Here is a 17,456-nt window from a genome sequence, read left to right as displayed (position 1 = left end):
TATGGGCTGAGGGGATCCCTTTTGAAATATGAGCTAAGTGAGTTTAGGCCCAAGAGGTACTTTTTCAGAGAGGAAAAAAAATATATTAATTTGTCCTTGTATTTTACTCCTGTTATATAATGAGACAAAAATGTAAAATGATTTTTAAATTATTTTGACAAAGCTACAAAGGTACCCAGGTGGCTACTAAGGGGAGCTAGGTTGTATGTAAGCGTAACTCAGAGACAAGCATGCACACTTCCAGTTTGTCACTTGGGACTCCGGTCGGCAGCAGGATACTGGCAGGCTATGGCTCTGCCCTAGTGTAAAAAAGTTCTGTATTCCTAAAATAAATCACTTTGTACAGGATATTCTCAGATTTCATCATAATTAGGAATGATTGCAAAGCAGATACACCGAAAAACCTTTCAACGTCTAGGAAAAAAAAAAGTTCGAAAATCTTCTACACAAGGAGCTCCCGATAAGGAATTTGGGACTGTACAAGCATCGCCAAGCAAAATTTAATCCTGACATCCAGGGTTTCCTCGCTGAAGGAAATTCGAACAGCAGGCTTCAAGTGAAGATAGAAGAAACGTGTCTTATCTAAGGTAATGAAAGGAAATTGGCAAGGCAAGATGTAGAGATCACTGTCGCATTTTTCAGGGAAAACAAAAAAAACACCCACGCACGGTGAAGACTGGACATGACGCTCTTCTTTATAAGAGAGGCACACTTAAGTCAGCCGACGGCCAGGAGCGCAGCGATCACTATTGTGTTAGCGCCGGCGGCGGAAGGACTTATCCCCACTGCTACGTTAAAGAGTCCTTCTTTGTTCAGCTTCGGCCAGGGACGCAGGGCGCGGTGTTCTTCCGCGCTCACCGCACAGTCCCCGCCCCCTCGCAGCCCTGGAGAGCTGCCATTCGGCACCAGAGTCGCTCCGCGCTCCCAGAATGCACCGGCAGTCCGCGGGAAACCAAAATGGCGAAGGGCTGTAGCGAAGTGGTCTGTGTTTGAGGCCGGTGTGAGAAGGCTCACTCTTCTCAACCCTCGTCCCCAGGACCTCGGTTTGTGCGTGTGCATGTGCGGGGTGCCCGGTGGGGCGGGTGCCCAGTAAGTACTTGGACTCGCAGGGGAAGCGCCCAAGGGGACGTGATTGGTTGTTTTTTCCTGTATGAAGCGGTTGGCACCACTGAAGTGACCGAATGAGGTGAGAGACCTTGGCCTGGGAACCAGGCTCTTCCGGAGGAGGTGGGGGCGGGGGGAAAAGGAAGAAAGGAAGCAAGTATAAAAGGGAAAGATGGAGGATCGAGGTGGGGGTGGGATCTCTAGTGTATGTATGTGGGTCCCTTGCGTTTATGTATACGTTGAAAAGAATGGATAGAATGGAGTGTTCAGTTGGGTGTTGGAGAAAATAGGGAGCGAACAAGGCATTGGGGAAGTCGGTTGGAGGACCAAGATGAAACGTTGAGACGGGGAAGCTGTGTTTGGAGGGGAAGGAAGGAACCTGGGGGCGGGAGACGGTTGGAGGGGCAGGATGAACCTGGTGATGAGGGGGTGGGGAACCGAGGGGAGGAGCCGTTAGGAAATGCGGACTGTGGGAGACGTGGGGAGCTGAATGAAGGGGCTGCCTGGGACCTTAGGGGGCGCAAAGGGAAGTAGCAGCTTGGAACGAGAGGGTGGTGGAATTGTATGGAATTGGAGTAAGGGGCTAGAGTAAGAAGAGCAGGATGGAGTAACGAGGATAAGGAATTAAGTGGAGGCTGGAAGCAAACCCTGAAAGCTTTAAAGGGGAGAAGTAGGAGGGAAAGTGTGAGATGGGGGAAAGACACCTAATATTTGGAGCACACAATAAATTCTAACTCCTATCCCTGCTCGGAGGTAGATATGTATTATTCATGTTTACAACTGAGGTAATACGGTTCAAGGGATTTTAACTAATTTGCCAAGATTTCTTAACATATTTTGGTAGTGCCAGAACTCTTAACTCTGAGTGTGTGTTTTACAATCTGGTGCCTTTGGTTGCTAGAATTTTTCTTTGGAAGCAACTAGAGGGAACAGATGGATTTATCGGGGTGATTTGACGAACAGAGAAGAGGGTTCGTGAACAATGGGGAAGGGGATATGGTATGTTATTCTGTGCTTTGAAACATTTAACTTTGGTTAAAGATAGAACCACTTACAAATTCAGATATGCAGACCTAGGTAGGCCTGTGTATAATGTAAGAAAGCTCCATGTGAGGTCAGTACAGAACTAGAAATATGTAATTAGTGCTTGATTTAATTTGACTCCAGATGCTCCGGTAGTAGTAACTTTCTCCTTCATATTGATTCCATGTGACTCTTCTGTATACCTTGCCTACAGGCTGGTTTCAATTTCCAGGTTTTCATTCTGTCTTGAGAATTCCTTTTGGGAGGGGAGCAGTGGACTGCAAAGACTGAATTTAAAAGAATTTTATGAGGATAAAGTAAAATGTACTTGCATTCTTAAGTGACCTTTTCAAAGGCTTGAAAATGCTTTACACGGAGCCATTTTGACTAAGAGCTTTAGGTGCCCAGTAGTCTTGGCAAGGAAAGAGTTGATTTTGATTTTAAATTTCTTAAAAAAAAGTATTCTGTTCTTGATATTTAGAATGTTATTCACACTCCAACCATTTGCAGTGATAGCTTGAGAAGGAATACAAAGTGAAATTTTGTTTTTGTGTTTTTGGGTCCTAAATATAAAAACATTCCAATTCACATTTTAAGTTTGCTCACCACTTTTTTGTAAAGTACTAAAAATATTCTCAAATATTTGAATTAAGAGTGCACCTGTTTCCTGATACTGCATATTCATGTTAGTGGGCATTAACGGAAATCTATACCTAATCAGGATGAAATGTGCACACATTTGTAGAACGAGAAGTACAGAAATCATCTGGTTAAACTTCTTTTCTGGATGAAACAAAATATATTTAATAATCCTTTTAATTATGATGTTTGCCTCAAAGCTCAGTTTGGAAGGGAATTTTATTCTGTGTATTTTGCTATGGATCATAAATTCTTTGATGTCATTGATTATACCTTTCATTAGATCCTTGACTGGAAGGGTAATTTGCTTTATTCGTATTTCAGCATAATCTTTATATCTGACTTTAGGAAACTGGCAGTATAGTAATAATCTATTTTAACAGATGGGGAAATTTGCCTCTGAGGAGTTGTCATGGCCAACATCTGTAGCTGGGTGGTTCTGAAAGTGAAATTTAACTGCTGTTTTAGTGTAAACTTCCATGAATGATATTCTTTGGTTGATATTTTTATGCTGTTTTCCTTGTTTTTCAGGATTTGGTTATTGCAGTAAAATGCAGTATAACAACCTTAAGTTGGAATGTGGAAGTTTCCCTGTGGATATTTTTTACGTATTAGTGTAGTGCTGTTCAATAGAACTTTCTCCACTGATGGCAGTGATCTATATCTGCTCTATCCACTATGGTAGCCAATAGCCACGTGTAGATGTTGAACATAGAAATATAACTGGTGTGACGGAATACTGAATTTATAATTTAATTCATTAAAACTAAGTTTTAAATGGCTGTATGTAGCTAGTGGCTGCTGTACTGGATAGCATAGTATTAGGAGTTACTACACCCATTTATTAGGAATTGTCTCATGTATTAACCATGAAAACCACAGGAACTCAAGAGTAAGGAACTGTTTTGAAACTTAGGATTGAAATTCTCTTTGTACATTTTTAAGATGAAGTACTTTTCATTTTTGTCTCACATGGAGTCTTTGGTCCTATCTGCAAAAGAATGAAGAAGGTAGCAACTTCTCGATTCTATTTCCTTTGTCAAACAAAGGAAATAAAAATACAGTTTACTTTATTTTTTAAAAACTTTTTATACATCAGTTAAAGCTTTTTATTAAGGAAAATGTAGAAACATACAAAGTGAACAGAATACTATAATAAACTTTTTTGTATCCATGCTTGTTTCATCTATACTTCTATGCACACTCCACTCCATAATTATTTTAAGAAGCTTTTTAAAGGTGAAATTTACATATATTAACTGTATACTTTCTAAGTAATAGCTTTATTGAGTTATGCATATATTGTATTTATATGTATGTAATTCACATGTACCCTTTTAAGGTACAATTAACTGATTTTTCAGTATATTCATAGAGTTGTGCAGCCATCACCATTGTCTAATTTCAGAACATTTTCATCAGCCCTGAAAGGAAATGTGTGACCATAAGTAGTCACTTTCCATTATTCCCTCCTACTACCTCTGGCAACCACTAATCTATTTTCTGTGTTTATATTTTGCCTGTCCTGGACATTGCACATTAACAGAATCATATAATATGTGGCCTTTAATGTCTGGCTTCTTTCACTTAACACAGTGTTTTCGGCTACAGCCATGTTGCAGCATGTATCAGTACTTCATTCCTTTTTATGGCCAAAATATATTTCATTGTATGGATATATATTCATTTTGTTAATACATGCATCAATTGATGGACATTTGGGTTGTTTCTACTTTTTGGCTGTAGTGCTGCTACACAGTGCTGCTTTGAATGTTCATTTACAGGGTTTGTGTGGACGTGTGTTTCCATTTGTTTTGGATACAAATCCAGGGGTGGAATCGCTGGGTCACGTGACACTTCCGTGTTTAACATTTTGAGAAATTGTCAAGCTGTTTTCCAAAGACCCTGCCTATACCCTTTTACAGTTTACCAACAACTATGAGGGTTCCCGTTTCTCTACATCCTTACCAATACTTGTCTGTCTCTTTGCTTCTAACACATCCTGTGTGCAGTGGTACCTCATTGTGGTTTTGGTATGCATTACCCTGATGACTAATGATGTTGAGCATCTTTTCCATGTAGTAATTGGCCTTTTGTACACCTTTGGAGAACTGTTGATTAAGGTCCTCTGCCCATTTAAAAAAATTGGATTATTTATGTTTTCACTACTGAATTCTAAGTGTTCTTTTTGTGTTTTGGTGATAAGTCCCTTTTTGGGTGTGTGATTTGCAATTATTTTCTCCTTTTCTTTGAGTTGTTCTTTCACTTGATGGTGTACTTTGAAGCACAAAAGTCTTTAGTTTTGATGAAATCTAATTTATCCCTTTTTCTTGTTTTGCTTGTGCTTTTGATGTCATATCTAAGAAAATACTGCCTAATGCCAGTACAGTTTTGACAAATGGATATACCTGTGTAACCTATACCCTTATCAGGGTATAGAATATTTCTTTTTTCCCAGAAATCTCACATGTAGTCTTTTTTAGCTATTTTCTGCCCCAACAATTTCTGATTTTTTTTCACTTTAGATTTATTTTGTCTAGAACTTCATATAAATGGAATCATTAAGTGTGCATGTCAGGGGGCGCCTGAGTGGCCCAGTTGGTTGAATGTCTGACTCTTGATTTCAGCTCAGGTCCTTATCCCAGGGTTGTGGGATCGAGCCCTGTGATGGGCTCCGCACTGAGTGTGGCACCTGCTTATGATTTCTCTCTCTCTCTCTCTCTCTCTCTCTCTCTCTCTCTCTCTCGTTCTTTCTCTCCCTCCCCTTTCCTGCCCCTCCCCCGCTCATGTTTGTTCTCTTAAAAAAAATTAAAATTAAAAAGAAGTATGCATGTCAATTAAAATTTCTTAAAAATTTTGCTTCATAAAGCTACAACTGGGGTCTTACCTTGAAAATTCCATTCTGCAAGGGATATTGTTATAGTAGTAGCCTAAAAATCTTGTGTTGTAACAATCCTGACCACCAGTACTTTGTGAGATAAAGTTTTTTTTCATGGCTTCCGAAGATATTTCTGGTATTTCGAATGGATAAAATTGAGTAAGGGCTTAATGATTATATACTTCCAAATAATGCCTAAGATCAGGAATTTAAAAATTAGGGGAACAGGGCAATGCGAGGGATCCTTGTGATGATGGAAATACTAGTGTCTTGACTGATTTGATGTTAATATTTTGGTTCTGATATTCTGAGATTTTTTTTTTAATGTTTATTTGTGAGAGAGAGAGAGAGAGAGAGAGAGAGAGTGCGAGTGGGGGAGGAGCAGATAGAGAGTGAGACATAGAATCCGAAGCAGGCTTCAGGCTTTGAGCTGTCAGCACAGAGCCTGACGTGGGGCTCGAACTCACTGCGAGGTCATGATGTGAGCCGAAGTCGGACGCTTACCGACTGAGCCACCCAGGCGCCCCTGGTATTCTGAGATTTTTAAAGATGCTATTGTTTGGGCAAACTGGGTATAAGTTGCACGGAATGTATTTTTTCTCACAGCTGTGTGTCAATTTGCAGTTATCTCAAACTAAAAAAGTTAAGTTAAAAATAAGGGGAAAAAATTGGACCAGGACATGCATCGCAAGAATGGGTTGAATTTGTTTGGTTTCAGTCAGCCAGGTGATAAAAACAATCCAAATACGAGTTTTGGGTTTTCTCCATCTTTGCTAGTAAAGTTTATATTTCAGAAAAAACTTTCAAGAACTTTTTTGGTTGTGCTGGGGGATTGGTGAAATGGGAAGACAGTAGTCTAGTGGAGAGAGTACTGAATATATACTCAGAAGATAAGGATATACTTTTTTTTTTTTTTTTTTAAAGTAGGCTTCACACCCAGCACGGAGCCCAATATGGGGCTTCAACTCATGACCCTGAGATTAAGACCTGAGTTGAGATCAAGGTCGCTTAACTGAGTGAGCCACTCGGGCGCCCCAGGATATGCTTTTAATCTGGTAACTCTGCAGCAGCTTTAGTTTTTTTTTTTTTTACCTATTAAATGGAGATGTTACTTGCCCGTATTGCTCACAGGATTGCTGCAGGGTTAAGAAGGAAAATAAAGAAGAAAATACTTAATAAACTCTAGGTATAATATAATTGTATAATATTTATTTGAAAATAATTTTGCAGGAGAGTTGTTTGTTACATAGAACAAGAGACCCGCCCACCTATGATGAATCTATGCACTGAAAACACCCTGGGCTGATCTGTCCTAATAGTTCTAATTGATGTTTGATAAGTACCAGAATTGATCTGTAGAGCTGAAAAACCCAAACCCAAATCAGCCAAACCAGTTTCTTAGAACTCATACCCTAGAGATTCCAAACTCCAGGTTCAGGGTGGGTTTTATATATTTTTGTGTTTAAAAAATTTTTTTCTTGATTTTGTTTTGTAGCCAGGGTTAAGAAATGCTAAATTTTGTTCTAGGGTCAAGATTAGAAATTTACCAGTTCTTGCTAAAACATCACTAAGAGCTGTACAAAGGGAAGACTAGTTAATAATAGGCATATTTTTCATACTTGAAATGAAAAAGAGAAATATTTTAGTACTGTTCTCATCACAGTCTTAAGATATTTTAAATTGGTGGCTAATGAAGTAGTTAGTGGAACTTTGTAGTCTGGGGAACTTGTGGACTGTTAAAGGTTGTATAAAATTGCATTTAGGCTGGAAAACAGTATGGAGGTTCCTCAAAAAACTAAAAAAGAACTACCCTACGACCCAACAATTGCACTACTAGGCATTTATCCAAGGGATACAGGTGTGCTGTCTCAAAGGGACACATGCATCCGCATGTTCATAGCAGCACTATCAACAATAGCCAAAGTATGGAAAGAGCCCAAATGTCCATCGATGGATGAATGGATAAAGATGTTGTATATGTATATATAATGGAGTATTACTTGGCAATCAAAAAGAATGAAATCTTGCCATTTGCGACTATGTGGATGGAACTGGAGGGTATTATGCCAAGTGAAATTAGTCAGAGAAAGACAAAAATCATATGATTTCACTCATATGAGGACTTTAAGAGACAAAACAGATGAACGTAAGGGAAGGGAAACAAAAATGATGTAAAAACATGGAGGGGGACAAAACAGAAGAGACTCAAATATGGAGAACAAACAGGGTTACTGGAGGGGTTGGAGGGGATGAGCTAAATGGGTAAGGGCACTAAGGAATCAACTTCTGAAATCATTGTTGCACTATATGCTAACTAATTTGGATGTTAATTAAAAAAATAAAAATAAAAAATTGCATTTAGGTGTTGTGAGAGAAAAATTCTCTGTTCAGGGAAGTGTTTAAAAAGAGGCTAGATGATCATTTTAGGGATGTTATAAAGAGGGATTTTTTTTCATTATCTTGAAAGTAAATGACTTTTCAGGTGCTTTATAAAACTAAAATAAGGATTCTAGATTGTAATCAAAGTTAATGGGCAGTGTTTTTCCCTTAGGTTAATGATGAGAATTGTTAGGGAGGATGGAATCCTTCTCACAGTTGAGTTTCTTCTGAGTTTCCCTTTTTCTATTTTTCTCTAACTTTCACAATCTTTTCCACTTTTGACAGTTGTCTAAATCCATCTTTCAGATTTTTGTTTCTCAAAAACAGGCTGAAGAATATGAAGCTATTTGAAGTTTTAGTTTTAAGAGTTTTATTGCTGCTCGTTAGAGAGGAGCAAACAAAAGTGGCTATTTGCAAACATTAAAAAATGTTTAGGGGCTGCCTGAGTGGCTTAGTCAGTGAAGCATCTGACTTGGGTTCAGGTCATGTTGTGGTTCGTGAGTTAGAGTGGAGCCCCGTGTTGGGCTCTCTAGATCCTCTGTCTCCCTCTCTCTGCCCCTCCCCTGCTCTCTCAGGCTCGTCTCTCTTTCTCAAAAATAAATAAACTTAAAAAAATGTTTAGGTTTGTCTTACAGTATGTCCTGGTGCAGTGATTCTCAAACTTTCTGGACTCAGGACCCCTTTACATTCTTAACTATTGAGGGTCCCAAGAACTTTTATGTGGGTTATCTCTCTCAATATTTACTGTATTAGAAATTGAAACTGAGAAAATATAAAAACAAGAATACACATGTTCAAATACCTTTAGTCTTTAGAGTGAAATCATCAGATATTATTTAGTCTCTGGAAAATCCCACTCTAAACTTATGGGGAGAATGAGGGTGAAAAAGGCAAATAAAATTTCTTAATATTATTTTAAAACTAGCTTGACCTTGTAGACTTTGTAGATTCCCAGGGACCATACCTTTAGATTGCTACTGTAGTCGACTGTTTCTTTAGGGAGTTAGGATTGTTTCATGCATTACATGATGTTTAGCATTCCTGGCCTCTTCTTAAGCAGATTTTTTGTCTCTTCATAGAAAAAATTTGTGTCTCTCAGACATGACCTGCTTCCAGTTCTATCTTCACATCTACCAACTTAATTATAAATGAATCTGTCTTCACATCAGAAGACACTGACATCACTTTTGAGAAAAGTTTCAACTTACTAGGCTCCCATTCACAGCTTTATCAATAAGATGTATTTTTTTTATATACATACACTCTGTAGAAAATTTAAATATTAAAATTTAAAAGGTAATCTATGTCACCCAGACAGCTACCAAAAATGCCTGTTTCATTGTCTTCTTTCTTTTTTTTAAATTTATTTATTTTGAGAGAGAGAGAGAACATACACGCACACATACGTGCACACGCACGCAAGCGGGGGAAGGGCGGAGAGAGAGAGAGAGAGAGAGAGAGAGAGAGAGAGAGAGAAGGAGAGCGAGAATCCCAGGCAGACTTTCTGCTGTCAGTGTGAGGTTTGAATTCACAAACTGAACTGTGAGATCATGACTTGAACCAAAATCAAGAGTTGAGTACTTAACCAACTGAGCCACCAGGCACCTCTCATTATCTTATTTCTAATGGTAGTTTTAATTTATGTTAAACACTTGAAAATTTCCTTTAATATGCATGTATTTGACTAAAAATACCGAAGAATACAGAAGGGGAATGGCTTAAAAGGAACAGCTAGACTTCAGGCCTCCTGAGTCCTGCTCTGAGAAAGAGTCATTACTTTAATTTTTTAAAAAATTTTATTTGTTTATTTTGAGAGAGAGGGACAGAGTGTGAGTGGTGGAGAGGCAGAGAGTGAGGAAGAGAGAAAATCCCAAGCAGGCTCCATGCTGTCAGTGTGAAGCCCGACTTGGGGCTCAATCCCACAAATGGCAAGATCCAAGCTCTGAGCTGAAATCAAGAGTAGGTGCCTAACCGACTGAGCACCCAGGCACCTGTACTTTAATTTTTAAGTGTTATGTTCCTTTGTTCTGGTCATTACCTCTATAATATTAAATAATACCTTTACACTACTGTTATTCATTTTAGACATCTTGCCGTGTAAAGGCTTTCTTGCTGTGATAAAGATTCTGTTAAATATGCCCTATATCTCTTTTCCCCTTTCCAATTTTTGGCTTTTCTATTGGTTACTTTTATAACTTTAAACTTAGGTTTTTTTTTCTTATTCCATCAACTCTAGATTTTATTTCTCCCCTTTATAAGGTGAGTATTAAATTCCCTGCCTTTGCCTTCATTTCTCTTCCTCCTTCCATCTCTCAATTTTTGTCATCTGTACTTTGCTTGTATATTTTAAAATTTGATAACTTTGAACATTCTGTTCTTTTTTTTTTTTTTTTAAACCTTTTGAGAGACAGTGGTGGAAGGGCAGAGAGGGAGACAGAATCTGAAGCAGGCTCCCTGTTACCAGCACACAGCCTGATGCAAGGCTCGAACTAAAAAACTGTGAGATCATGACCTGAGCCAAAATCAAGAGTTGGATGCTTTACTGAGCCACCCAGGTGCCCCTTAAAATTCTTAACTGTAATTTTCCATGCTTTGTTTATAGGTTGTTTCTAAAGGTTGAAAATTAATAAATAGCTTTTTTATTATTTTGACCAAGTTAATATTATTCTCCAAGTAGTATATTACAGAGCCAGATAGTACCATGATTGCAGTTGCTTTCTTGTAATACTTTATCTCTGCTTTTGTCTCGTCTATACATTTTTCTACTGTCTTACACTGTCTAGTTTTGTTAAATCCTTCTTTTCCCTCAAACATCTCTCACTGGGAGTCTTCTTTCTCCTTTTAATCCAGATTGGTTGCTCTCTAGGTCTTTTCCATAGCTGTCATCTAGGACTTCCCTATGTTAATCTCTTGTGTTGGATACACTATTTCCTGCATCCCATGTTTTTTACTTTCTTAGAGGGTACTTCGTCATTTTGCTAGAGCCAAACCCTCAAGTTTTGGCTTGACATCTTAAAACTTATTTTAAATGCTTTCCTTTTTAAAAATTTAATTTGGTTGGTATAGGATTCTAGTTTGCATGAAGTGTTTCACAATTTTGAGGCATTACTCTATTGTCTTCTAGAATCCAGTGTTGCTTTTAAGAAGTCATAGAATTATAAGTCTGGTGTTTTGTTTTTTTTTTTAATGTTTGTTATTTTTGAGGGGGGTGCAGAGAGAGGGAGACAGAGGATCTAAAGCAGGTTCTGTGCTGTCAACGCAAAGCCCAATGTGGGGCTTGAACTCTTGAACTGTGAGATCATGACCCTAGCTGAAGTCAGATGCTTAACCGGCTGAGCCACCCAGGTGCTCCATAAGTCTGATTTTTTGTAGGTAACTTGAATTTTCTCTTTGGAAGCTTGTGCTCTTCTGTTTTTAGTGTTATGCAATTTCCTGTGAATTTAAGGTTTTTAAAAATCAATATTTTGGAAATATAGTTGTTTTGAAGATTCCTATTTCCTTTTGGCCTTGGGAAGTCTTCTTTTATTATTATTAATTAAAAGTAATTTTTCCTCACACCTTTTGCAATGGCTGTTATCAAAGACAAGAAATAACAAATGTTGGCGAGGGTGTGGGGGGAAGGGAACCTTTGTGTACCGTTGATGGAAATGTAAATTGGTTCACTTACCATGGAAAACAGTATGGAGTTCCTCAAAAAATTAAACATAGAACTACCAAATGATCCAGCAATTCCACTTCTGGGTATTTATTTAAAGAAACGGAAAACACTTAACTCAAAAAAATATGTGCATCCACATGTTCATTACAGCATTTTTTGCAATACCCAACATAGGGAAACAACCTAGTTGTTCACTGATGGGTCAGTGGATAAAGAAATGTGGTATAAGTGTACAGAGCAATATTATTTAGCCATAAAAAAGAATGAAATCTTACCACTTGCAGTAACATGGATGGATCTTGAAAGCATCATGCTAGGTGAAGTAAGTCGGACAGAGCAACAAATACTGTATGATCTCACATGTGGAATCTACTAAAACTGCCACAACAAAACCAAAGAGAACTAATGCCCTGTTAAGTTGCTGTTATTAATGGAGATTTTTAGGAGGTTGGGGCCAAAGCGGAAAAAAAGATTGAGAAGTACTTGTTTATAAATTCCAGTCATTACAGATAAAGCCCTTTATGGTCTGTTTCTCGACGACCTCATCCTTCAGGAATAATGAGAAATAATTAATTGTGATTGGAGTATTGGGGAGTGAGAATGAGATTGTATGAGAGAGGTTAGCTTGTGAAAGCGTTTCATATTTTGAAGGGTTTTAGATTATGTTCTTGACCTATGTATTTCCTAACCTAAGTAATTTTGTTGCCAACATTATATCTTGCCATATTGGATTATCATCTCTGTTATTTATTTTTTTAATATGTGTTAACTTTAATGCACTTAGCTTCATTCTAAGCAGTAACCCATCAGTTTAGGGTTGAATATATTCTTAATATTTACATTAAAATAATTACATAAAATGAAAAACATTTCCTGCCAAGGTACTCATTACAGCTTTATGGGAAACACTATATCATATCAAATACAGATGCCATCAGTTGCAAGATATACTATTTGTTGTATTACTAAGAAATAAAGAACCCTGCTAATTAAAGTGGAACACTACTTACCATGTAAAGTTTTTATTTTATGCCACTTGTAAGGCAGCTTTTTAATATGTCATTCTTATAAAAAGGAAAGTATAATTGAAATACATTGGGTTAAGGTATTCTTAAGATGACTTCTTGTTAAAAGTCTTCTTTTGAGTCACTAAAAAAAATAAAAGTTTTTATTGAGGTATTTCATATGCCATTATAATTCACCCTTTTAAGGTATACAATTTAATGATTACTCCCCCCCTCTGAATATGTAATCATCACTACTGTCTTAATTTTAGAACATTTTTTTACCCCCTAAGAAATTTCATACCACTTAGCATTCATTCCCCATTTCCCCCTTCTCTCCCTCCAGTCCCTGGCAACCACTACTTCCTGGTTATATTTTGCCAGTCGACATTTCACATAAACAGAATCATATAATATGTGGCCTTTTGTGTCTGGCTTCTTTCACTTAACACAATGTTTTCATCTATATCCATGTTGCAGCATGTATCAGTATTTCATTCTTTTTTCATGGCCAAAATATATTTCATTGTATGGACATATATTCATTTTGTTAATCCATCCATTAGTTGATGGACATTTGGGTTGTTTCTACTTTTTGGCTGTTATAAATAGTGCTGCTTTGAATGTTCATTTACAGGGTTTGTGTGGACATGTGTTTCCATTTGTTTTGGATACAAATCTAGGAGTGGAATCGCTGGTCACATGACACCTCCATGTTTAACATTTTGAGAAATTGCCAGATTTTTTTCAAAGAGCCTGCCTGCACCCTTTTACAGTTTCACCAACAACTACGAGGGTTCTAGTTTTTCTACATCCTTACCAATACTTGTCTGTCTCTTTGCTTGTAACCATCCTAGGGTGTGCAGTGGTACCTCATTGTGGTTTTGATATTCATTACCCTGATGACTAATGATGTTGAGCATCTTTTCCATGTAGTAATTGGCCTTTTGTACACCTTCGTTGGAGAACTGTTGATTAAGGTCTTTACCTATTTAAAAAATTGGATTATTGGGGCTCCTGGGTGGCTCAGTTGGTTGAGTGTTGGACCAGCTCAGGTCATGATCTCATAATACATGAGTTCGAGCTCCACATTGGGCTCTCTGCTGTCAACGCAGATCCTGCTTCCAATCCTCTGTCCCCCTTTCACCATCTCTCTCTCAAAAAATAAAAAAAAATTGGATTATTTATGTTTTCATTATTGAGTTGTAAGCGTTCTTTATGTGTCATGGTGATAAGTCCCTTTTTGGGTGTGTTATTTGCAATTTCTCCTGCTCTTTTAGGTTGTTCTTTCACTTGATGATGTCCTTTGAAACATAAATATCTTTAATTCTGATGAAGTCTTATATATCTCTTTTTCTTGTTTTGCTTGTGCCTTTTATGTCATACTTAAGAAAATATTGCCTAACACAGAGTGACAGATTTACTCCTGTGTATTTTTCTTTTTTTTTTTTTTTTTTTACTCCTGTGTATCTTTCTAAGAATTATATAGTTTTAGCTCTTATATTTAGTTTGTGATCCATTTCATTTTTTGTATGTGAGGTAGGTGTCCAGCTTCATTTTTTATTTTTTTTTAGATGTGAATACCAATTTCTCTGAACCATTTGTTAAAAAGACTTTTCTTTCCTATTGAACTGTTTTGACAGTCTTTTTAAAGGTCAGTTGAACATAAATGTAAGGATTTGTTTCCGGATTTTCAGTTTTATTCCTTTTATGTGTCCTTTACACCTGCATCGTGTCTTGGTTACTGTTACTTTGTATTAACTTTTGAAACAGGGAAGTCTGAGTCCTTTGGTTTTCTTCTTTTTTAAGGTTATTTGTGTATTCTGGGTTTCCTGTTTTTCTATATGAATTTTAGGAGCAATCTGTCAGTTTTTGCAAAAAAAAAAAAAAAAAGGCAGCTGCGATTTTGACAGATACTATAATGAATCTATAGATTGATTTGGGAAATTTTGCCATCTTAACAGTGTTTAACATCCAGAAACCTGAGACGTTTTTCCAATTACATAGGTTGTATTTAATTGCTACTCTTTTACGTAATTTTCACTGTACAATGTTTACTTTTTTTGTTGTTGTTAAATACATTCCTAAGTATTTTGTTCTTTTTTGGTGATATTGCAAATGAATTTTTTTCTTAATTTCATTTTCAGATTATTCATTGGTAGTATTTAGAAATGCATTTGATTGTCGTATGTTAATTTGTATTCCAGCTTTGCTGGTTTCTTCTAGTAGAGTTGCACGTGTGTGTGGATTCTGAATCACTTTTTCAGTTTTGTAGCACAGTTTCCTCATGGTGTCAATTTTGTGTCATTGTGAGTATTGGTGACAGTATTTCTTGAGCTAATCTATGTGGGAATTAAAGTAATTGTATAAAAATTGGTGCTGGGGCTGTTGTTTAATATAGTGCTGGAAGGTCTAGCATCAGCAATCAGACAACAAAAGGAAATCAAAGGCATCAAAATTGGCAAAGATGAAGTCAAGCTTTCGCTTTTTGCAGATGACATGATATTATACATGGAAAATCCAAGAGACTCCACCAAAAGTCTGCTAGAACTGACACATGAATTCAGCAAAGTTGCAGGATACAAAATCAATGTACAGAAATCAGTTGCATTCTTATACACTAACAATGAAGCAACAGAAAGACAAATAAAGAAACTGATCCCATTCACAGTTGCACCAAGAAGCATAAAATACCTAGGAATAAATCTAACCAAAGATGTAAATGATCTGTATGCTGAAAACTATAGAAAGCTTATGCAGGTAATTGAAGAAGATATAAAGAAATGGAAAGACATTCCCTGCTCATGGATTGGAAGAATATTGTCAAAATGTCAATACTACCCAAAGCTATCTACACATTCAATGCAATCCCAATCAAAATTGCACCAGCATTCTTCTCGAAACTAGAACAAGCAATCCTAAAATTCATATGGAACCACAAAAGGCCCCGAATAGCCAAAGTAATTTTGAAGAAGAAGACCAAAGCAGGAGGCATCACAATCCCAGACTTTAGCCTCTACTACAAAGCTGTCATCATCAAGACAGCATGGTATTGGCATAAAAACAGACATATAGACCAATGGAATAGAATAGAAACCCCAGAACTAGACCCACAAACGTATGGCCAACTCATCTTTGACAAAGCAGGAAAGAACATCCAATGGAAAAAAGACAGTCTCTTTAACAAATGGTGCTGGGAGAACTGGACAGCAACATGCAGAAGGTTGAAACTAGACCACTTTCTCACACCATTCACAAAAATAAACTCAAAATGGATAAAGGACCTGAATGTGAGACAGGAAACCATCAAAACCTTAGAGGAGAAAGCAGGAAAAGACCTCTTTGACCTCAGCCATAGCAATCTCCTACTCGGCACATCCCCAAAGGCAAGGGAATTAAAAGCAAAAGTGAATTACTGGAACCTTATGAAGATAAAAAGCTTCTGCACAGCAAAGGAAACAACCAACAAAACTAAAAGGCAACCAACGGAATGGGAAAAGATATTTGCAAATGACACATCGGACAAAGGGCTAGTATCCAAAATCTATAAAGAGCTCATCAAACTCCACACCCGAAAAACAAATAACCCGGTGAAGAAATGGGCAGAAAACATGAATAGACACTTCTCTAAAGAAGACATCCGGATGGCCAACAGGCACATGAAAAGATGTTCAACGTCACTCCTTATCAGGGAAATACAAATCAAAACCACACTCAGATACCACCTCACGCCAGTCAGAGTGGCCAAAACGAAGAAATCAGGAGACTATAGATGCTGGAGAGGTTGTGGAGAAACAGGAACCCTCTTGCACTGTTGGTGGGAATGCAAATTGTTGCAGCCGCTCTGGAAAGCAGTGTGGAGGTTCCTCAGAAAATTAAAAATAGACCTACCCTATGACCCAGCAATAGCACTGCTAGGAATTTATCCAAGGGATACAGGAGTACTGATGCATAGGGGCACTTGTACCCCAATGTTTATAGCAGCACTCTCAACAATAGCCAAATTATGGAAAGAGCCTAAATGTCCATCAATTGATGAATGGATAAAGAAATTGTGGTTTATATACACAATGGAATACTACGTGGCAATGAGAAAAAATGAAATATGGCCTTTTGTAGCAACGTGGATGGAACTGGAGAGTGTGATGCTAAGTGAAATAAGCCATACAGAGAAAGACAGATACCATATGGTTTCACTCTTATGTGGATCCTGAGAAAGGTAACAGAAACCCATGGGGGAGGGGAAGGAAAAAAAAAAAAAAGAGGTTAGAGTGGGAGAGAGCCAAAGCATAAGAGACTGTTAAAAACTGAGAACAAACTGAGGGTTGATGGGGGGTGGGAGGGAGGGGAGGGTGGGTGATGGGTATTGAGGAGGGCACCTTTTGGGATGAGCACTGGGTGTTGTATGGAAACCAATTTGACAGTAAATTTCATATATTAAAAAAAATAAAAAATAAAAAATAAAAATTGGTGCTGGGCTCTATTGCAGATTTATAGTTAACTACAGCAGGTCTACCCTCGATTCTCACTGTGGGAAACCAGATGAACATGTCTCATTTACTGTGCACCTCACTTTCTCTTGACAATCATTTGGTTTCTGTAGGAATAAACATTTTTTTTTTTAATTTTTATTTATTTTTGAGAGAGAGCACAAGTGGGGGAGGGGCAGAGGGGGACAGAAGGTCTGAAGCAGGTTCTTTGCTGACAGCAGTGAGCCCAACGTGGTGCTTGAACTCCCAAACCACAAGATCATGACCTGAGGCGAAGTCAG

At 37.7% G+C, this 17,456-nt stretch overlaps 1 protein-coding gene across 3 annotated transcripts in view; it reads left to right on the top strand.

Moving 5' to 3' along the window:
* Positions 1 to 915: 915 nt before the first annotated feature.
* Positions 916 to 17,456, top strand: part of MTF2 (metal response element binding transcription factor 2) — a 79,957-nt gene continuing 63,416 nt past the window's right edge. For 2 of the 3 annotated variants that reach the window (XR_009257948.1, XM_058716540.1), the window contains exon 1: positions 916 to 1,186. Coding sequence is in view for 2 of the 3 variants with exons in the window: in XM_058716540.1 (XP_058572523.1) it covers positions 1,182 to 1,186 (5 nt within the window). In the remaining variant the exon portion in view is untranslated. The remainder of the gene's footprint in view (positions 1,187 to 17,456) is intronic. The other variant, XM_058716539.1, reaches the window with a different exon arrangement.

The sequence above is a fragment of the Neofelis nebulosa genome, chromosome 2 (assembly GCF_028018385.1).
Source record: "Neofelis nebulosa isolate mNeoNeb1 chromosome 2, mNeoNeb1.pri, whole genome shotgun sequence".
In the NCBI taxonomy this organism is placed as follows: Eukaryota; Metazoa; Chordata; class Mammalia; order Carnivora; family Felidae; genus Neofelis; species Neofelis nebulosa.
Note: the sequence above shows the minus strand (reverse complement) of the source record. Positions and strands in the feature narration are given on the sequence as shown.